The 23,377-nt window shown below is 40.9% G+C and overlaps 1 protein-coding gene across 5 annotated transcripts in view; it reads right to left on the bottom strand.

The window, feature by feature from the left end:
• LOC122539714 (ATP-citrate synthase) overlaps positions 1-23,377 on the bottom strand; it is a 76,977-nt gene that overhangs the window by 12,022 nt on the left and 41,578 nt on the right. For 3 of the 5 annotated variants that reach the window (XM_043674723.1, XM_043674724.1, XM_043674725.1), the window contains exons 13-22: positions 20,004-20,097; positions 16,900-16,929; positions 13,366-13,507; positions 9,371-9,539; positions 7,879-7,983; positions 5,529-5,725; positions 3,452-3,533; positions 2,271-2,381; positions 1,519-1,646; positions 1,080-1,173 (exon numbers count right to left, since the gene is read on the bottom strand). In XM_043674723.1, the coding sequence (XP_043530658.1) occupies positions 1,080-1,173; positions 1,519-1,646; positions 2,271-2,381; positions 3,452-3,533; positions 5,529-5,725; positions 7,879-7,983; positions 9,371-9,539; positions 13,366-13,507; positions 16,900-16,929; positions 20,004-20,097 (1,152 nt within the window). The remainder of the gene's footprint in view (positions 1-1,079; positions 1,174-1,518; positions 1,647-2,270; positions 2,382-3,451; positions 3,534-5,528; positions 5,726-7,878; positions 7,984-9,370; positions 9,540-13,365; positions 13,508-16,899; positions 16,930-20,003; positions 20,098-23,377) is intronic. The other 2 variants (XM_043674726.1, XM_043674727.1) reach the window with 2 other exon arrangements.

Here is a 23,377-nt window from a genome sequence, read left to right on the forward strand (position 1 = left end):
CCAGTCTGAAAAACAACCCTCCACCACCAGCCTCTGTCTTCTACCTTTGAGCCAGTTCTGTATCCAAATGGCTAGTTCTCCCTGTATTCCATGAGATCTAATCTTGCTAATCAGTCTCCCATGGGGAACCTTGTCGAACACCTTAGTCCATATAGATCACATCTACTGCTCTGCCCTCATCAATCCTCTTTGTTACTTCCTCAAAAAACTCAATCAAGTTTGTGAGACATGATTTCCCACACACAAAGCCATGTTGACTATCCCGAATCAGTCCTTGCCTTTCCAAATACATGTACACCCTGTCCCTCAGGATTCCCTCCAACAACGTGCCCACCACCGAGGTCAGGCTCACTGGTCTATAGTTCCCTGGCTTGTCCTTACCACCCTTCTTAAACAGTGGCACCAACAGTTTGCCAACCTCCAGTCTTTCGGCACTTCACCTGTGACTATCGATGATACAAATATCTCAGCAAGAGGCCCAGCAACCACTTCTCTAGCTTCCCACAGAGTTCTCGGGTACACCTGATCAGGTCCTGGAGATTTATCCACTTTTAACCGTTTCAAGACATCCAGCACTTCCTCCTCTGTAATATAGATATTTTGCAAGATGTCACCATCTATTTCCCTACAGTCTACATCTTCTATATCTTTTTCCAGAGTAAATACTGATGCAAAATATTCATTTAGTATCTCCCCCATTTTCTGTGTATCACGACTTGTGAAGAAAATCTTTCAAATTGACCAATGTGGTACCTAAGGGGATTGATAAACCAATGCATTTCTGTGCATCTCAGGCTGGATATGTCACAAGGAATTTATCAGCAGCAACATTAAACACCAGACATCAAAAGAAACACAGAAAGGAGACTACAGCGGATAGTCTCAGGAACTTGCTTTCTGCAGCTCCCACTGTAATTTACTGCTCCATTATTGGCCACGGTAGTAGGGGGAAGGGGGTGCAATATCTACATCAAAGTTGCAAAACAAATCATTGCCTTAAGGCCATATACAATTATCACATTGAGAGAGCAGTGGAACAAGCCTCCCAGCTAGAGTTGCTAGCTGCATCGACAACTTACTCTGGCCCAGGAATAGTCCATTGGCACGGTCGGAGGAGGAACTTCTTGTGCAGGTACGATCACACCCTGAGCAACCAGGTCATCATAAACATTTCTGTCAAATTAAAAAGATTTCTTAATCTGTAGTATTCTTGACAACACTATGGCAGTATATAATTGGTTTAAATAGGTCAGCTCACGATCGGCCAGCGACTGTTCAATCGCTAGATTGACAGGTGCTTATAAAGAGCTCTGCCCATTCAATCTCTTTTGTTCAGAGCACCAACCTACCCTTTCCTTGTTACAGCACCAGTTCAGTCTGCTTTTCTGCCACACATTCCCACACCAGTAAACTACGTTTATCTGAATCACCAAGTAAAATAAATACTTTCAAGATGTGACCTAAGTTTGCCCTTCACCACCATCCCTTTATTCCCAAGTGTCTGTAGTATGCTCTTACTTGATGACCTCTCCGAGTTCATCAAAGTTCCTTGGCACAATAGCTCCACACTCTCTCAGGGCCTGGTTCTTGGCTACCGCTGTTTCAGAATTCTCATTAGCACAGGCACCAGCATGGCCAAACTGCACCTGTATCAGGGGAGATAACAAAATACTTGTTACCTGATCAAGAAATGAGACATTAATTTCTACCACATGCAAAAATTAAATCCTGTCAAATCACTGTCTCTAACCACAATATTTATGGCATTGACATGTTTTACAAAACTTATTTACTAGCATATATTTGCAGCTTGCTACAGAAAGCTTTTTTTGTTAAAATCTGTGAATTTTTACACTAAGGGAAGGCAAGTATTATTGTTGAGAAATTAGTGCATCTTCCAAACTTAGGATCCCAGTGCCAGCCACCAATATTCACAGGTCAAAGCTCAAAGGAGTAAAGCTGCTTCTACTATACATCCCAGGAGGTCAGGTACATAATGAGCAGGGACCAAATCTCACTCTACCACACAAACACAATGAACAACCAAAACAACATCCATCATCTCTAGCCAGAGTGTGAAATTCTCAACATGGTGTTAATGTTGGACTCTGGGCCAATACCATAAGGATCTAAGTTGAAAAGGTCCTATCACATCAGACACCATAAAACAGCTTTTATTTCATTGCTCTGGATGCCTTTGAACATGGGTCCTCAAGTCTTTTTCTTATTGAAGATATGCTTTACAGTGTGTGGAATGAATATACCCTTACCTCAGAGGCAAACATAGTTGCGCAGGTCCCAATGCACCAGATGACCACAGGTTTTGAGATTCGTCCTTCCTTAATCCCCATGCAGATCTTGTATTCCTCAGTTCCACCAATCTACAGAAAGTTTGAGGTTATATTGTTCTCATTTGCCTCCGTTAATTCTCCAGTTTACACACGTAGTATTAAAACTCTTGAAAGTTTTAAGCAAAATAAAAGTCTTAGATGCCGAACTCCCAGTGACACTGGCACCAGACAGTGCACAGGTGGAGCTGGATGTCCAAAACCAAGGTATATATACTTAAAGAAAAATGTCAATTCCAAGTCAAACGATGCCAATCAAAGCTTTAGTGAATGGAGCACTTAGAAGTGGTACTTTATCAGGAGTAGGGATCTACTGGAGAGGAGTGTCAAGAGTGTGGTGCTGGAAAAGCACAGGTCAAGAACCAGAGGAGGAGAATTATGTTTCAGGTATAAGCCCTACATCAGGAATCTGCAGCCCTTGCTTTTTTCCCCATCTACTGGAGATGTTAAATTAAGGCTAATCTGCCTTTTCTGGTCAACAGTTACTATCCATTCCTCCACAAACGCCAATAAAGAAATGAATTTGTCATAATCCTGTTTGTAGATTCCTGCTGCACACAACACAGTTGTCAGGCTTGCCTAAAATAGTAGCAACTGCACTTCAGAAATAACTGAACAGTGAAGCTACACAGGATGGCCTGAAGAGGTGAAAAGTATTTCATTAATGAACACACCTTTAGTCTTCCATTTAGTCAGAATTCCCAAAGCTCTTAATTCAAAGATTACTCTAATAGAAATTTCAAAATTTTGGTGGATTATAATTATGGTTTCAGTCCATGTTGCAAACCCTCTAACCTTCACCAATCTCTCCTTCCCAATAACAAAATTATAAGCGAGGATCACATTTTTAAAATGTGCAAATTTTCTGTAAATGTGAAGTTAAAGAACTATAAAAGTTTTTGGCAGATAGATAAAAATATTGCTTCAGAGTAAAATACCTCCTGTAATAAAGCATCACATTTTATAGCCCATTACCTAATAGCAATCAAATTGTGGTTAGCAGCAAGACTTCAGTTCCCTTCCTAGCAACAAAGTTTAGATAGTCAGTGAAGAACTGGACCACAATTCAGGGACTTAATCCAATGCCTGCTAGAGCTACACACCTCTCCAAGGACAACAATCATCTTAACTCCTGGTGTGTCCTGGTAACGCAAAACATGGTCCATGAATGTAGATCCTGGGTACCTGGTGTAAGGGAGAAGTAACACTGTCATTTTTCCAAGTTAGTATTTACTCACCAAGAGTTTTTTCATTGATAAATATCTTTGAAAGATTAGTAATCAAGTGTTACTTTTAAAAATAATATGATATAGTTTTTGGTGAAATGCAGTTTAAGGAACAGCTTTGGCAACGATAAAAATGGTGATACCCAGAATGGTGATCTGAATACCACATTCAAACAGCCATGGGGGGATTCTAGATTCTGCACAAAGATTTATTTTTTTTTTATTAACAACAGTGAGTAATTTATTGTCATTTGATGACAGTTTGAGGAATTTTTGCATAAAACTTAACATGCAGAATTTATGGGTAAATTCAATGAAGAAAATCAATGACGCACATGTGCACGTGGGTCAAGGGGATGTGCAGGGGCACCTGGAGGCTAAGTAAAGGAGTGAAGCAATATCCACAAAAAGTAGTGAAAGAACATTTAGTATATTGACAAGTCAAAGTCAGACTCTGCTGCTGTAGGACACCATCCAGTTAAAATCTAAAACAAACCACTCATTCATTTTGCCAGTTAAACTACTTTATTTGCTAAAATTACTTCCTTTTAGATTACTTTAATGCCTATTTTGTAGCAGCAGTACAACTACCAGCCAGGCTGGTATTAAGCTCAATTTCTATTTCAAATTCTGACTGTTGCCTCAGCTGGAAGCCATGTATCCAAATATCTGAATGAAGAGGAGGCAGCAGCCATTGGGCTGTTTGCACCTGCTCAGCCATTCAGTAAGCTGATCAAACTGTGGTCTCAACTTCACTTTCCTATCTTCTCCTGATAACTGGTGACTCCCTTATTAGTCAAGGATCTAACTCTGCCTTAAAAATATTCAAAGGACCTGCCTCCACCACCTTCTGGGAAAGAGCTACAAAGAATCACCACCTCAGAAAAAAAACGTTTCTTAAATGGAAGACCACTCATTTTAAATGGTAAACTCTATATAGTTTCTACCACCAAGGTAAAAATCTTCACAGCGTTCATCCTGTCAAATCCCCTCGGGATCCGATGTCTCGATCCCTTATTCTTCTAAACACTAGAGTCAGAGAGATGTACAGCACGGAAACAGACCCTTCGGTCCAACCCGTCCATGCCGACCAGATATCCCAACCCAATCTAGTCCCACCTGCCAGCATCAGGCCCATATCCCTCCTAAATGCCTCTTAAATATTGCAATTGTACCAGCCTCCACATCCTCTGGCAGCTCATTCCATACACGTACCACCCTCTGCATGAAAAAGTTGCCCCTTAGGTCTCTTTCATATCTTTCCCCTCTCACCCTAAACCTATGCCCTCTAGTTCTGGACTCCCCGACCACAGGGAAAAGACTTTGTCTATTTATCCTATCCATGCCACTCATAATTTTGTAAACCTTTATAAGGTCACACCTCAGCCTCCGACACTCCTAGCCTGTCCAATTTTTCCTGGGAATGGCATGGAAATCAAGTCATGGCAATCTTTTCTGAATCACTTCCAACACATTTATACCCCTTCTTAAACAAGGAGACCAAAACTGTACATCGTATTCCAAACGTGGTCTCACCAACATCTTTGACAACTGGAGAAAACATCCCCGCTTTTAAATTCCACTCCCCTGACAATATCATTCATTTGCTGAATTACATACTGTACCTGCATAACTGCACTAATATTGTACCAGGATATTAAAACCTCCGTGCCTGAATCCAGCAATCTCTCCCCATTTAAGTAATATACAGCTTTTGTATTCAGCCTGCCAAGGTGGACATTTTCTTGCATTATATTTCATCTGCCAAGTTTTTTACCCACTCACCTAACCGATCTATATCCAATTGTAGACTCTTGTCCTCTTCACAACTTCCTAGGCTGCCTGTCTTTGTCTCTTCAGCAAAGTTAGCAAGCATACATTCAGTTCCTTCACCTAACTGGTTATCCAGGACCTTTAATGAGGGAAGACAGCTCTTCCTGTTCACAGTTCTTACCGATCTCCACCGATAGCAACCCCCTCATAGACACCATCAGTGGTTCTGGAGATGATATTGTTGAGCTCATTAGACATTCCTCCGGAGCGAGAGACATATGCTACACTGCCAGGGCGGTACAGCTTGGAGGCCAGGATGTTATCCAGCATACCGCCTGTGTTCCCTATCTTGTAGCAGCCTGGCTTTATGCCACCCACCTGAAAAAAGACAACATAAACAATGAAACACAAGTTGGAGTCTGTTTTAAAAGAAAGCAACACTTCATCTTCAACTTCCTCACTGCCCCACGCCACCCCAGCACAAAAGGGGTTGACTCATGGGTACTCGTCAGCACTTGACATTTCCTTGCATGAGCCAAGACAGCAAATGCAGGCAAGCAACACGACTGAGGGGACCATCACAATCAAATCTTCACCCAACGATCACCAGTGCAGACTTCAGTAAGAGTCTCTGGATGTGATCAGGAGCAGGAACCCTGGAAAAATATTTCATCCTGTCCAAGGAGAGGGACTGAGGTCAACTCTGGAACCTTGAATGCTTCCTTCACTGAAATCAGTTAGCTGGGCGAAGATGTGGGATAGCCACAGGTTATAAGTTATTTGAAACACTAAATAATTGGTTGTTTTCTCGAGTACTTAAGTTAGGATCCATCAATCAAGGAAAATAGCATTTTAGAATATAAATCCAAGTTTAAAATATTTGAAAAGTGACCAAAACACCTGTGATAAAAAGCTAAACAGGTTACTTAAATATAAGTGACCTTAAACTGGCATGGTCACATTATTCAGCTCAGAAGCAGTTTTCTGCTGTTGGATCAATGTCCATGGAACATTGTTGAAGTGGAGGATAAAATCACAGCTGGATTAAAAGGTACTGAACTCAAAAGCCTAGATACATCTTCCTGGCATAGCCACCTAGTGATGCAGAAACATATTTTTGCAGTTCAAGAGTCATCATACTGGACACAATACAATAACTTCTCTCTCCACAGATGCTTCCAAACCTACTGAGTTTCTCCAGCATTGTGTTTGTTTCAGATTTCCAGCATTCACACTGTTGTGTTTGTACGCATGCCATCTGGTCAGTCTCCCCATACTTGTCCATTACCACTCCCTTTACCTTGCACATCATCCCTAATGACATAATTAACTACATTCCAGTGTCACAAACTTTTGTTTTACTCCCCTCCCCCTCCTTTTGTAGTTCCGCAAAAATTGTTACATCTTTAACTTCTTGATGAAAGTCAGTGACCTGAAAGGTTAGCTCTTTTCACATATATTGCACAATCCAGTGAATATTTCCCAGATTTTCTATTTTTATTTGAGATTCCACACTATTTTGCTTTTGATTAATCTTTTGACTATTGCTCCAAGGAGGCTTGTAGCTGTCTGGAGAAAGACTGTCAGCAATCTCTCAACATTATTGACAACTCTGAATAATCAAGACAATGGCAAGAGGTTGAAGCAGAGATCAGAGAAGCCCTAAGTGTCTTAGCCTCAGGTTCCCAATCTTGGCAAGTGGTTGGTTTTATCCATTCCACAGCCTGACCAATAAGGAACTCAGACAGCAGGAAACTGGGGGGAGGGGGCTGAGAAGAAGAATGACAGTCAGTCAGTTTCAAGTAGTTACTGCCAGATACTACCAGAGAAATACTTTCCCATGTGAGTCAAAGTCAATGTCACAAATGAACTGACATAACTGTCAGTGAGAGGATTTTCAATCACCCGTGACAAACTGTTTCTTTCATCTTCACAGGCAGAAAAGTACAAAGGTTTACAAAATAAACTGGTCATGAGGGGGCACAAACTTCACAATAACGTCATGCACGTTCTCTTCCAAATGCTTCCACTCCACATAAATGTTGCGAGAACACATATAATGAGCCTCCAACAGACAGAACTAAGAGTCAATAGAAAAAACCCTTAAATAAAAGGGGGTTCCCCTGTTCAATGGGACATAGTTAAAATAATGTTACAATTTCCTCTGGAAGCAAAATAATAAATCACTCAAAGCATGTGCAGAAACCAAAACATGTACTACAGGAAAAAACGAGAACGGGGTATATTTGAAGGGAAACTATTTGCAATGCTAAAGGGAAAAGAGAAAGTTGTCTATCTCTACTGAAGAGCTAGCACAGACATGATTCACTGAATGGTTTCTTTCTTTACTATAAAATTCTATAAACTATTAACAAGTGAGACATCTCACCATCCTGAGCAAAGCAACACTGATCATCAGGAAACATTTTAAATATAGCACAGGAAAATGTACTTGCTTAAAGAAACTGTAATATCAATAATCTACACACTTAGTTGCAAACATACGTTCAGGGTGCATAGCGTTTTCTTACCGTAGCCGGCCCAATGATGGTCACACCTTTCTCATCTGCCATCTTGATTAATCTCCGGGTCAATGCTTCAGGGATTCCTTCAGCAATTATAGCTATTGCCCGGATCTAAAGCACAGAATAAACACAGGTTGACTGAAATACAGTCATTGAGAGTAATCCAACTTGGAAACCAGTAAGAACAGGGAGGAAGAAAAGGATTCACAATGGTAATTAGCTTTCCAAGTTAGTAAATGCTTGTATCACTTAACCATATAAACTGGAATTATTCGATTCAGTTTGTGATCTCATTAAATTGGTTTATTGTTGTCATGTCTCTTAGTAGCGTGAAAAGTTTTGTTTTGCGAGCAGTACAGACAGATCATAACATACAAGGACATACAGATCATAGGGTGTTTAGACAAAACAAAGTATACAAGGTCGAGAATGTGGTACTGCAAAAGCACAGCAGGTCAGGCAGCATCCGAGGCATACAAGGTTCCAGCTGCACAGGATAACTGTGATTACTATACTCAGTTATCTCAAACAAAGGTGGCAAGAGAGGCTTTACAAGAGAGAAGACAAGAAAAATAGGGTCCTGCAGTCACTATCCAATGATCGTCATTTATAACGTCTTCTTGACTATGCAGATGCCACTCATTGCCTAGGACTACAGTTGGCTGTGGAACCGTTAACTACAGCCTGTGAATCTGGGAGGGGAGGGAGAGACAGAAGCAGTAAGGGGTCGTTCAGCTCTAAGTCTCTTGGCTATTTGAGTAGCTCTTAGTTGATCAACAAGAAGCTCAACAAAAATGAAATAATGAATCAAAATGGTCTCTCTTTGCAAAGCTTACAGTTTATCATGGATTAGCATGCTAATTAATAAAATTATCCTCAATACATTTATCAGATTGTCTCCCCTGTATGAATACCTAATGGGCTTAATAAAAATATGAAACTATGATCCATAATGATAAAAAGGCTTTTGCGCTGATAAACATCTGTGCTGATGACACCTCTATATTATGTGCAGATACTACTGATGAAGGGTCTAGGTGGTGGGGCAGAGGCTGGTGCCCTAACAGCAAGGACAATTGCCTGAGCCTGGAGCAGGGTAGGGTGAAGCCAGCACCAAGACCTGAGGTTGGTAGGAAGGGTGGGGATGACTGTAAAGAAGAGATAACGTCATAATAAACGCTGTCACAGTGTTTCAGTTTGCATCCCGCAGCACCATCTTTTGACAGACAAATGCTTCCTGTCACTTGAGAATAAAGTCAACTTTCCTTTCACTCTCCCAAAGGTGGTGCTCATAGGATACTCAGCCACATAAATAAGCTAGCTCTTTCAATAATTCAGCATATACTTAAGGGTAGCTTTGCCTTCTGTGTTGTTCTAAGAATTTATCTTAAAGTTCATTTAAACATCTATTAAAGGCAGACAAATGCAGAACATTAAAACATTAATCAACTCAACTTGCAAGCAGTTGTGACATTTGAACATGAGCGAAACAACAAACCTGGGAGAAGCTCATAGTTTCCACAGTGCTATCATAGGCGGAACGCAATGAGGCAAAGTTGATAAGAACATCCACCTCAGGGTGTTTCTTCAGGGCATCAGCCATGTTCTTGTAAACAGGAATAAGGATTTCCTTGTGACCCCAGTAGAATTTCTGCTTGTGATCACCACTACAGGAGGGGAACAGGATTAGGAACGGTCAACACAAATGGCACTCCAGCAATGTCAACCTTTTATAAAGTTCTCAACTCGAATTCAAAACCGCAAGCAAGTGTATTTAATTTTAACATGTTATGCAAGGTATTATAATTCAAAGAAAGATGCTTCTGTGCAAGTGGCTAGGGTGAGCAACAAACTCAGTCAGGCCCAGAAATATTTGCACATCCAGGCCAACCCATCCATGAACCTGGCAGAAATTACTGCTTGGCCAGCAGAGGTCTGTTGACAGGGAATAAGTATGGCCAGTCAGCTAAATAGTGAATGGTTTGGAGTGGTACCAAGGATCTAATGACTGCATTCAAATGAGAGCCAAGACTTGTGACTCCAAGTTACTAAGCGACTTGCTCTATTCATCGGATGCAATTTATCCCACTGTCACTCTAATCTCAAATTTTGGATAAAGACATCTTTGGAGTGCTGAATCTTTGGGACTTCAAAATATTAGAATGCTAATTCCTACCACCTAACAAACAGGAAATTGAAATTAGTTCAAGGAAGTTGGAATATAGAGTAGGTTAGAGCGTTTTGAGAAGATTTGTAGTTCAGTTGAGGTTCTGGATATAGGTTTGCTGGCTGAGCTGGAAGGTTCATTTTTAGATGTTTTGTCACCCTACTAGGTAACATCTTCAGTGAGCCTCCGGACAAAGCATTGCTGATGATTCTTGCTTTCTATTTATATGTTTGGGTTTCTTTGGGTTGGTAATGTCCATTTCCTATGGAATGTCCATTTCCTATGGAATGTCCATTTCCTATGGAATGTCCATTTCCTGTTCATTTTCTCAGGGGTGGTAAATCAAGTCCAAGTCAATGTGTTTGTTGATAGGAACTCTAATGCGTGTCTGTTTGGCTTGTCCTAGGATGGATGTGTTGTCCCAGTCGAAGTGGTGTCCTTCCTCATCTGTAAGTAAGGATACTAGTGACTGAGGGTCATGTCGTTTTGTGGCTAGTTGAAGTTCATGTATCCTGGTGACTAGTTTTCTGCCTGTTTGTCACAGTCATTGCATGGTATTTTGTAAATGACATTAGCTTTGCTTGTTGTCTGTATAGGGTGTTTCAATTTCATTAGCTGTTGTTTTAGTGCGATGGTGGGTTTGTGGGCTATGATGCCAAGGGGTCTGAGTCTGGCAGTCATTTCCGAGATGTCTTTGATGTAGAGGAGAATGTTAGGATTTCTGGATGTGTTTTGTCTGCTTGTTTGGGTTTGTCACTGAAAATCGGCGGACTGTGTTCATTGAGTACCCGTTCTATTTGAATATGCGGTATAGGTAATTTTCCTCGGCTCTGCGTAGTTCCTCTGTGCTGGCTCATTGAAATAATGTTCTAATACAATTTCGTTTGTGGATGTTGGAATGATTGCTTCTGTAGTTCAGTATTTGGTCCGTATGTGTTGATTTCTTGTAGACGCTGGTTTGAAGTTGCCCATTGGCTGTTTGCTCTACTGTGACATCTCGGAATGACAGTTTGTTGTTGTTTTCCTCCTCTTTAATGCATTTTATGCCAGTAAGGGTATTATTAATGGTCTTGAAGGTTTGATCTTCTGGTCTGCAGATTGGTACTGGAAACTATATCAGATTCTGGTGAGACCACATTTGGAGTAGAGAGAGCAGTTTTGGTCTCCTTATTGAAGGGAAGATATCATTCATTAGAGGCAATTCGCAAAGGTTCACTAGGTCTCTGATCTCTGACAGGAAGATTGTCTTATGAGCAAAGGCTTTCAATAATACCCTTACTGGCATAAAATGCATTAAAGAGGAGGAAAACGGGCTAGAACTGTTTTGGAGTTCAGAAGGAGAGATAACTTCATTGAAATATATGGGATTCTTAAGAAGCTCGACAGGGTAAATACTGAAGGGATGTTTCCCCTCATGGGAGAGTCTAGGAGCAGAGGACACAGTCTCAGAATAAAGAGGCACCAATTTAATGAGAGAAGGAGGAAGATCTTCTTTGAAAGGATTGAGTGTCTTTGGAACTCCTTTCCATACAGAGCTGTGGGGGTAGCGTCCTTATATAGATAGATTCTTGATCAATAAGGGTATCAATGGTTACAGGGTAAGAGCAGGGAAGTGAAGTGCAAAGTGTCAAACCAGCCATGATCCTACTCCACGTTGGAGCAGGCTCAAGGGGCTAAACAGCCCACTCCTGTTCCTGTTTCTTATGGAAGTCAAGTAGTCAACTCATTTCAGTCACGGAGTCATTGTTCAAACCTAAATACCCACCTGCTGCTTTTCCTTCTTGTTTACACCCACCACTCTATAGACGTCTTCCAGCAACCCTCGTTCTCTCGTTTCAACTGCACAGTCACCCCAACACCCTTCCCTCCATTCTTGTCCTTTCAACTCCCTGCATGCATTCTGGAAGCAATGCCAGCTGTAAGCGGTCCAGATGTGGGAGAAGGGAAGCTAGGATATGATTAGAGCAGGAGAAGTGGTGAAGGGCCATGATTAAACCACTCAAATGTTTTAGAGTCAGATGTACAGCATGGAAAGAGACCCTCCGGTCCAACCTGTTCATGCCAATTAGATATCCCAAACCAATCTAGTCCCACCTGCCAGCACCCGGCCCATATCCCTCCAAACCCTTCCTATTCATATACCCATGCAAATGCCTCTTAAATGTTGCAATTGTACCAGCCTCCACCACTTCCTCTGGCAGCTCATTCCACACACATACCACTGAAAAAGTTGCCCCTTAGGTCTCTTTTATATCTTTCCCCTCTCACCCTAAACCTATGCCCTCTAGTTCTGGACTCCCTGACTCCAGGGAAAAGACTTTGTCTATTTATCCTATCCATCCCCCTCATAATTTTGTAAACCTCTATAAGGTCACCCCTCAGTCTCCGACACTACAGGGAAAACAGCCCCAGCCTGTTCAGCCTCTCGCTATAGCTCAAATCCTCCAACCCTGGCAACATCCTTGTAAATCTTTTCTGAGCCCTTTCAAGTTTCACAACATTTTTCCGATAGGAAGGGGACCAGAATTGCACGCAATATTCCAACAGTGGCCTAACCAATGTCCTGTACAGCCGCAACATGACCTCCCAACTCCTGTACTCAATACTCTGACCAATAAAAGCAAGCATACCAAACGCCTTCTTCACTATCCTATCTACCTGCGACTCCAGTTTCAAGGAGCTATGAACTTGCACTCCAAGGTCTCTTTGTTCAGCAACACTCCCTAGGACCTTACCATTAAGTGTATAAGTCCTGCTAAGATTTGCTTTCCCAAAATGCCGCACCTTGCATTTATCTGAATTAAACTTCATCTGCCACTTCTCAGCGCATTTACCCATCTGGTCAAGATCCTGTTGTAATCTGAGGTAACCTCTTCAATCATGTTCCCATTGCCAGTTCTTAAATTGTATTAAGCTGGAACAGTGCTTGTATTGGGAAACTTCCTAGGATTATCCAGAATTAGTGCTAATGCAGGCAACTGCCCAGAATGCCACACTCTGCGATGTCATAACCTTTGACACAGCATCTGTGCATATGCAAAAAATGCTCTTGTGCTGTCACAAATAAATGTGGCTTTAAAGTAATGCCAGGAAAATTCAAGATTTACCATCAACATCCATTAAGGACATGACGTTAACTCTGTTGCAGTACCACAAGCAGCAGTCATGAGATGCAGGTGTATTCCAGAAATTCCAGATAACTTTTTTTTTGTAATTTCAGAGTCTTGGATTGGAAAGGTTACAGCATATTTGCAATAAAACATCACAGTTCAACAGAGTTCACCAAACCAATAACAAAAGAGGGGGAAGCAGGAAAGCACACTTACGTGAATGGGTAGACCATGGCGGCAACTGATGGTTCATCCCGTGAACAGACATAGTCAAAGTCCAGCATTCCTTGTACAGCTCGAGTCTGCATTCCCCAAATAATGGACTTGGTGTGGCAGCTAAAGAGTGTGGTGGCTTTACCTGAAAACCAGCAGCACAATTTCAGTGACATATGGTATCTTGAATGAGGTTTGCAACAAGGAGATAGGGGAAAAAAAAAGGATCTACAACAAGCAAAGCAGAAGGACTGAAGAACAAGAGAGGGGGCTGGAGAAGGGATATCAAAATTCTACCTTATCAGGAAAGCTGATGATCTATACATTAACTCTAACTCAATGGCTTCTTGGCCTGAAAATGTTCCACTGCACTGACCAGCTGTTACCAAGTATCTCACCTCTCCTCAAAGCATATTCAATCTTCTTTGCTTAGCTTAATAAAACAGAAATCTTACTTACAATTTTGTCATATTTTGGCTGTAATGTCACTACCACCTAGAAGGACAAAGGCAATGGATAAAAGGAAACATCTGCAAGTTCCCCTCCCTAACAGCATGGAGTGGTGGTGGGTGGTGGTTTTGGTGGGGGTGTGGGGTGGAGGAGGAAAGGAGTAACTACAGCAAACAGACTGCAGGGGCTCAAGGCAGCAGCTCATTACCACCTTCTTTAAGGCAATTAGGGATGGACAATAAAGCTGGACCAGCCAGCAACCTCAAATCCTATGAGTGAATAAAAGAAATGATTGAGGGATATGAGCTGTAACAATGTTATGCTCAGTTTTAAACTGTAAATATGGATGCTTACATCAAATCATGTGAATCACTACATCAATATGAGAGATAATTTACCCATTCAGTAATCTTTAGGAGTACATGGAACCTTGGTTCAAATGTATTTTCTTCTATCTTAAAATTGATTTGTGGAGGGGAGGGTGCAGATGCTATTTTGCTGTAAACCTGTGTATTTATTTTAAGTGCTTGCGTTAGTCATGGTGTTCGTTCTCAATTCAGTTGAAAAAAGTATGAGTATTAAAAGTCACTTTATCTTTTCATCATTGGTCTCAAGACAGATTTGGTCACATGGTGTCACCTTCAATCATTTGCAAAGACTTAACTGGGCACAGGCATGCCCTGAGCTAGTTTCAAGCTCCAAAGAAAATGCACCACAACTATGAGGGACAGTTCCCATTTGTTAAAAGTAGTACTGATCAGGAACTAATTTTTACATCACTCAAACATCCCCAGATTAACGGCACAGAGCACTTGGGAAAGAGGACAGAAAAGATTCAAAAGTCTCTTTGAAATACTCATTCATTGACTAAGTTTAAAGGAGGCTGGTACAATTATAGCATTTAAAAATGCACCTGGATGGATACATAAATAGGAAGGATTTAGAGGAATATGGATCAAGTGCTGGCAAATGGGACTAGATTAGGTTGGGATATCTGGTCAGCATGGGCAGGTTGGACCGAAGGACCTGTTTCCAAACGTACAGCTCTATGACTCTGTCTATGCATAAAATAGAAATGCCTGAAGTGGAAGCTAGAAGGGAGAGAGATCAAGTCTCTGTCTTACACTAGAGCTCACTTATTGTTCAGACTATTTAGTGGCCTTACTTCCAAAACATTAAACTTGTCTCTTTTGGATTTTTGAATTTTGGATTGTGTCTGAAGGGTTTCAATGATTAACCTGCAAGTATTTCTGTAGTATTAGAGAACTCCTGAAGTGCAATGGGGGATTTATAGTGGGAGAGTTTATGAGTTTCCAAGGTAAATGATTAGTTCATTAGACTTTCATATAGAAAGTGTTTTTTATGGACTTTGGGAAAGCACCCATAAATTAACAGAAAAAAGGAGTTTTTAGCCTCAGTTTTGGGCAGTTAATGAAGTCTTATCTGAAATTAGATGTGTAGAACTGTCGCTCGTGAGTGAGTGAGGTAATTTGGGACTGACAGAAAGAAGTTACCTCAATGTAAGGAGTTTAAAAGGTTTGGATCATTAAGTGTTTAGTTCAAACCCTGAAGTTATTTGAAGCTAAAAAAATCTAAGATCAGTCATATGAAGGCTTCAGGAGGAGGCTATCACATTCTCAGATCAGGACCTTGAAGCCACATCGAAATTAAGTCTCAGGTGTGAAAGAGAAGGCAATTCTCTCTAGTGGGAGCACTATAGAAGGGTGTTGTTGGGATTAACAGCGTTGTACTGGTGTTCTTTAAATACTTAAATCATTCACTTGGTTGGATATAAATATCTAAATGCTTGCTTTATTCTTTATCTTCATTTCATTTGCATAATAAACTTTGTTTTACTGTTAAGCCAGAATCTGCAGCATTGCAATTTTGTTTGTCAATGAAAAACAGGCTTAAAATTTAAAAAATGAAAGATGATCCATCGAGCTAGATTTCAACGATAGATCGGACTTGTCCAGTAATGACATCAGCTGGGATTGCAACACTTCACAGACTCCACTAGACTTGTGTTTTATTTTCAGATTTCCAGCTTTTTCAATCTATTTCTTGATTGCCATTCACCAATTTTCCTGCGAAGGGAGCGTGGATGGAGGGCACCCAAAAGAATGAGGAACTGTAGAGGATTTGGCACTGCATAACGTGGCTTTAAACTAGCAGATAGTAGGGCCAGTGTCAGCAGTGATGGAGAGCTAATGGTCCAAATCAGGTAACACTGGGAGAAAAGGGAGACATTAAAAAAAAAAGGGGGAATTTCATCATATGAACACTTCACAATAATTCAGAAATTCCATCCTGGTCATAGTTCCCCTGTCTCCTTCCATGAAGGGCTGAGGGAAGACAAAGTTTATCAAATTAAATCAAGTCTTGTATTATGATGGCAACTTTTAATTTTAAACAAAGAATGAAACCAGCAGTTCACAGAACTGTTCATTAGCATCAGTAAGGAGATATTCCAGAAAGGTTGGATTAACAGTGTACACATGGTGCTAACAAAACTCTTCAAAACTTGACTTGAGAAAACAAGGCCTTCTAGAAAGGTTTGCTGTGAGAGGATTCCACAGGACTCAGACTATGAAAGCAGGGGTGGTTGTGGACATGTAGCTATAAAGGCAGTCAAGAATTCATCAGCAATTGCTGCAGGAAGGCTAAGCTCACACACAAGCTATTTTGACTACTCTGGTTCCCAGCTGTGCCCCATTAAATGGACAGAGCTTAGAACCAAAATATTGAATCATGCTGGAGTTATCTTGCTATACATGGCTCTAGTGATTCTACCCTACAAACAGCAAGCTGCAAAGAGTTAATGCTTCATTATATTATAAATTCAGAAACAAAAAGATATACTCCATACAAAATGTTTAAAAGGAGTGTGTCAAGGAGGGTTTAATGCATTTGATTCCCAGCTCCCCTCAGGTAAATAAACACACCTGAGATTTTCCCACAGGTTAATTTTATCTCTGAAATCAAATGAAGCAAAAACATTACAGCTGTCTGCTGGAAAAGCAGCATAATAAATAGCAACCATACACCTTTCATGAACATACATTTATCCGTCTGTTGCCCTCCTACCTCTTTTCTTTTCTTGCCTTGCCTTTCCTTCTGTCAAAGAGATTACCAACAAAAGAAATGCAACACATAGTAAGATTTGTTAAAAAAAACATCACTAGCTGACACACCCTTCCCAATGGCACATCATCTCCCTTTTGACCAGGAATACACATTCCCCCCCCCATGGCCATCATTACAAGCGAATGAAATGAGGGCCATTCCAACACAGCAATGCAAGGCAGTTTAACCTCAGCTTCCAAAGCAACCTGAACTAAACAACACAACTTGGAAATGTTGTACATCGGGTAGAGGACTATGCTCTGATGGGACACTGGGCAAGTTATAAGAGACAAGTTTAAGAATAGTAAATGGCATAAAAAGGGACTGTTCAGTCCTTCATGCCACTTTAGAAGTAGTTAGTCATCCAATTACCAATCATTTGAGGGTCTTCCCTCAAAGAAATTAATTGGGGCATTATCCACATTGCATAAATGATGTTACACCTTGGGTTGAAATTAAACATCTGAAATTTACCCAAATACCAGATGAAGAGGGTATAACCATAAAATTGGAGCCAAGCCATTCAAGTGCAATGGCAGGAACTATTACTTCACATGCAATAATGGAAATCTGCAATTTCTTTCCCCAGAAAGAAACTGAATTCAATTTAAAAAAAACTTGAGCCTTGATGCAAGGGTTACAGAACAACGTTAAATAAAAGTCCAGAATTTATTCAGCTAAATGCAAAGCATAAAGGGCTCAATGACAAATCACCTCCTCTTATCTCAAATAAAAATCTAAGTGGTACCAGGATCATACAGAAATCACAACCAAGCAGCCAAAATTTATTCAGTATTACATTTGAACTAGCTTTTAAGAATAAACATCAACTATGCCATTCACATTACATTTTAAGTAAGGAACCAACATTCTCTTTTTCCAAGTTGGCTTCTTTCAGTTTAAAAGAGACCAAAGAAATGTGAAAAAAATATAATTTATAACTAAAATGAGTTGCTGACAGGGGTGCTTCTGCAAGCTCTTAGGTCTCGTTTTGCTAAAGAAGCACCATGAGCCACTGAGCCAACCTAATGTATCTGCATGCCCAGTGACAGAGGGTGAAGTGCACGTCATACAAAGACGTCTACCACCTTCAGCTGCACCAAAGTGAGCAAGGTTGATATCTGCTATCTGCTTTTGAGAGTCTGGTTTCAGGAGCAGATTGAAACAACAGGACCTCCAATCTACCCAAGCTCAAGTGCTTTCGACTGCAGTAAATGTGAGAAGTGAACCCTCATTAACTGGCTTAAAACAGCTCCCTTCAAATCTTGCTCCCTCCCAAGAGGAATAAGACAATTCACATCATTTGTCTTATTTGCACTGGACCTGGAGCAAAAGCCAAACAAGTATTTGCCTTCATTTTAACGTGCTAATTTGTAACAATGCAGGTTATGTGCAAGAACAGAACTGTGAGGAAATTAAAACACTCAAAATAGTTGTCTTCATTGTGTAAATTGTTATATAATGATATATAATTGTTATATAATGCACTGTGCTTTTTGAAGGCGGCACCAGGCTCCAAACTATTTCTGTCTAACATTGATGCGTTCTGAACATTTAGCTCAATATTTCCAGTATAACAAGTTTAACGTGTGTGTAAACCAAGGGAATGATATATTGCATTGAATGTCACAGATTACCAGGTAATTATGAGCCATGTACATCGTTGAAACACTGGCAAATGAAAAATAAAAATAAAACAGTTGCAAAAAAAAAATCAAATAAAAATTAGGCAATAGAATTAATACATGTGGAGATTTTGTAGTATGGATCATTTGTTAAAACTGGAACAGCATTGAAAGAAAATGGAAAGAAAAACACAGGAAAATAAACTCAATCTGTAAAGATTTAAAGGGAAAATAAATAAGTTAAATACTTTAAGTGATCAGCACAAGACACAATTAACATTGGACAAAAGTGACACAAGACACACGGTATTGCAAAGAGCTTCAGTGAGAGGGAATCAAAGATATAGAATGCGAAGCAACGTAGTAGTAAAGCTGAATTGACTGCATTGAGCCTGTAGAAGGTAAAGGTAGTGAATATCAAGAGTACTGATCACCCTGACATTTAAACTGAGGGATTCTCCCCACAAACAGCAACATATTCATTCCCCTCCCTAGGCCTTTAGAAATGTCAGCAACCCTTGCTAGAGAAAACAAAGCTTGAGCATGCAAGTCAATGATAAGGCCAAAGACTTGCAGAGAATACAATGCGGCTCCATGATGATTTTCTCCGATGAAATAGCAAAGAGTTGGAAAAAAAAGAAAGGGGCCGGAGTAGGATGAGTTCAGGAAATCGATGAGGCAAATAACAGATCAGCAACACACTTAGAACAGAGGTGTTTGACATAAATAACTAGCTGCTCTGTGAAAGGGATGAAAGTTTACTAGGGATTACCCTTGCACCAATGGTGGCCATGCCAGGGTTGCAGGATTTGAGTTATAGGGAGAGGCTGAATAGGCTGAGGTTGTTTTCCCTAGATCATCGGAGGCAGAGATTTATAAAATTATGAGGGGTATGGATGGGGTAAGTAGACAAGGTCTTTTCCCTAGGGTGGGGGAGAGTTCAGAACTAGAAGGAATTGGTTTAGGGTGAGGGGGGGAAAATTTAAAACACACTGAAGGGGCAACATTTTCCACACAGAGGGTGGTACGTGTATGGAATGAGCTGTCAGAGGAAGTGGTGGAGGCTAGTACACAATTGCAACATTTAAAAGGCATCTGGATGGATATATGAATAGGAAGGGTTTGGAAGGATATGGGCCGGGTGCTGGCAGGTGGGACTAGAAGGGTTGGGAGATCTGGTCGGCATGGATGGGTTCGACTGCAGGGTCTGTTTCCGTGCTGTACATCTCTATGACTAAATGTTGCAATAAGTTTATGCAAAACAATCAAAGACTAACTTCAACTAATTAACAGCAATCTTAAAAAGAAAACTGCCCAAGCTTTGGAGCAATGAATCTGTTAAATTCCATAATTTGGAGTCTAACATTTCCCATATATTAGAAGCTTGCCTCCTATATAACAAGCTACGATGTGGTTACAGCCTGGCATTTATTGATTTACCGTGCGAGATGGTCTGCTTCAGACTCATCGATGTTCTGTTAGTGTCGTCAGATTTGGAATCAGAGAAAGAAGCAGTTCTGCTGGGGGCTGGAGTCTGAAAGCAAACAAAAAAATGTACATTCTACTTACGGATGCAAAAATTGCCAGCCAATCTGTCCATTAACAACTGTGATTCAAATGTTGTAAAGAGGTCATACTGGACTCAAATTAATTCTCTCGTCACAGATGCTCCGAGAACTGAGTTTTCCAGCATCCTCATTATGATGCTTTTATGCATGTTCCCTCAAAGAATTCAAATAAATTTGAGACATAATTTACCCTTCATGAAGTCATGCTGACTCTGCTTGAGCGTATAGATTTCTGAACATGCCATTACAACCTAGCATAAACTCAAGCATTTTCCCAAAATGTTAAGATAACTAGCCTATAGTTGCCTTTTATGCATCTTATTCCCTTTTTGAAAATCAGTGTTACATTAGCAGTTCCAACACTACTCCAAAAGAGGAGTGCAGGGCAGCACGGTGGCTCAGTGGTTAGCACTGTTGCCTCAGTGCCAGGGACCTGGGTTCAATTCTTGCCTCGGGCGACTGTGTGTGGAGTTTGCACATTCTCCCCATGTCTGCATGGGTTTCCTCCCATAATCCAAAGATGTGCAGGTCAAGTGAATTGGCCATGCTAAATTGCCCATAGTGTTAGAGGCATTAGTCTGGGGTAAATACAGGGAATGGTCTGGGTGGGTCGCTCTTCGGAGGGTGGTGTGGACTTGTTGGGCTGAAGGGCCTGTTTCCTTACTGTAGGGAAAATAATCTAACGATTCTTGGAAGATTACTACCAGTGCAGCCACTGTCTTTGTAGGTAGTCCTTTTAATGTTCTTGGATGCATCTCATCCATTCCAGGAGTTGCATTTGTCTTTAGCTCCATTAAATTTCCCTAGTATTTTGCTCTAGTGATAAATTAGTGTAATTATTTCCTACCATTTTTATCCCTTGATCATTTAGTATTTTATGAATGCTATTTGAAAGCAAGGCTCTAGAATGGGATGAAGCCAACCATAGTTAACCAAAAGAACAGAACAGTACACGTACTTCGGCTCTCGACGTTGTGCCGGCCTTTTATCCTACTCTACGATCAGACTAACCTACATACCCTTCATAGTACTATCTTCCATCTTCCATGTGCCTATCCAAGAGTCGCTTAAATGTCCTTAATGTATCTGACTCTATCATCACTGCTGGCAGTGCATTCCACACACCCACCACTAAGTGTAAAGAACCTACCTCTGACATCTCCCCTAAACCTTCCTCCAATTATCTTATAATTATGCCCCCTCGTGATAGACATTTCTGCCATGGGAAAAAGTCTCTGGCTACCCACTCTATGCTTCTCAACATCTTGCACACCTCCAATCCTCCTTCGCTCCAACAAGAAAAGCCTGAGCTCCCTCAACCTTTCTTGTTAAGACATGCCCTCCAATCCAGGCAGCATCCTGGTAAATCTCCTCTGCACCCTCTCTAAAACGTCTACATCCTTCCTATAATGAGGTGACCAGAAATGAACACAATATTCCAAGTGTGGTCTAACCAGGGCTCTACAAAGCTGCAGCATAACCTCACAGCCTTTAAACTCAATCCCCAACATACATATGCCTTCTTAACAACCCTATCAACCTAGGTGACAACCTTGAGGGAATCTATGGACATGAACCCCAAGATCCCTCTTCCTTCACACTGCCATGAATCCTGCCTTTAACCCTGTATTTTGCATTTAAATTCGACCTTCCAAAGTGAATCACTTCACATTTTTCCAGGTTGAACTCCATCTGCCACTTCAGCCCAGCTCTACATCTTGTCAATGTCCCGAAGCAACCTACAACAGCCCTCCATACTATCCACAACTCCACCAACCTTCGTGTCATCAGCAAACTTACTAACTCACCCTTTCACTTTCTCATCCAAGTCATTTATAAAAATTATAAAGAGCAGAGATCCCAGAACCAAGCCCTACGGACCACCAGTGGTCACCAAGCTCCAGGTTGAATACTTTCCATCTACCACTTAGTAGTAAAGGATCCCATCAAATTAATTGTAAAAACATATGTAGCAAAGATTAGTGTTAAGGTAGTGGATTAGGAGCATTTCAAAGTCAACAAAAATGAGCAAAACAAAAAAAAAATTATGAGTAAACTTGCAAATAGTAAGATGGACAGAGTATCTTTCAGCACAAAAGGGAGAGTCCAAAGTGAGCAATGGCCCTTAGAGAATAAAACTGGGGAAATAAAAATGGGGAGCTAGAAAATGGAAGAGGAGTTGAATAAATACTTGTGCCAGTTTTTGTGGACAGCACATTGGCTCAGTGGTTAGCACTGCTGCCTCACAGCGCCAGGGACCCGGATTCAATTTCGCCCTCGGGCAACTGTCTGTATGGAGTTTGTACATTCTCCCCGTATCTGTATGGGTTTCCTCCGGGTGCTCCCACAGTCCAAAGATGTGCAGGTCAGGTGAATTGGCCATGCTAAATTGCCCATAGTGTTCAGGGATGTGTAGGTTAGGTGCATTCGTCAGGAAAATGTAGAGTAATAGGGTAGGGTAATGGGACTGGGTGGGTTACCCTGCAGAGGCTCGGTGTTGGGCAAAATGGCCTGTTTCCACACTGAGGTTTCTATGATTCAGAAAACACCAGTAGTGGCACACTTGACTGCTGCATGCTATCACTGCTGACATGGAGAGTAGTAGAATTTAAACTGAAGATTTCCCCTTCCTAGAGTCTTACTTCCCCACTGGGATAGATCTTTGTTGTGAGCCATAACTCTTTTCATAAACTTCTGCAACTGATCCTTAATCATCTTTCCTGCTCAATTCCTTTCCCAGTCTACTCCACCTAGATCTGTTCTTATTCCTTTACAAATACCCTTAGTTAAGTGGAGCACAGTTGTTTCCAACCCAAGTTATTCCTTCTCAAATCAAATGCTAAATTCTACCATGTTACGGTCACTAGTCCCTCAAGAAATCTTTTATTCCAAGGTCATTTATTTATCCCATCTCATTACACATCACTGGATGCAAAATAACCTGATTTCTGGTTGGATCCACTTTTTTTTTTTTAAAAATTCACTCATTGAACATGGTTTTGCTGGCTTGACAGCGTTTATTGCCCATCCCTGGCTGCATTTGAACAGAGTGGCCTGCTAGGCCCTTTCAGAAGGCAGCTGAGAGTCAGCCACATTGCTGTGGGTCTGCAGTTACATGTAGGTCAGACTGGGTAAGGACAGCAGATTTCCTTCTTAAAAGACATTAGTGAACCAAATGGGTAGTTCTGAAAATAGGAAATGGTTTCATGGACATTGGTAGGTTCTGAATTCTAGATTTTTTTTTAT

The sequence above is a fragment of the Chiloscyllium plagiosum genome, chromosome 33 (assembly GCF_004010195.1).
Source record: "Chiloscyllium plagiosum isolate BGI_BamShark_2017 chromosome 33, ASM401019v2, whole genome shotgun sequence".
NCBI lineage: Eukaryota > Metazoa > Chordata > Chondrichthyes > Orectolobiformes > Hemiscylliidae > Chiloscyllium > Chiloscyllium plagiosum.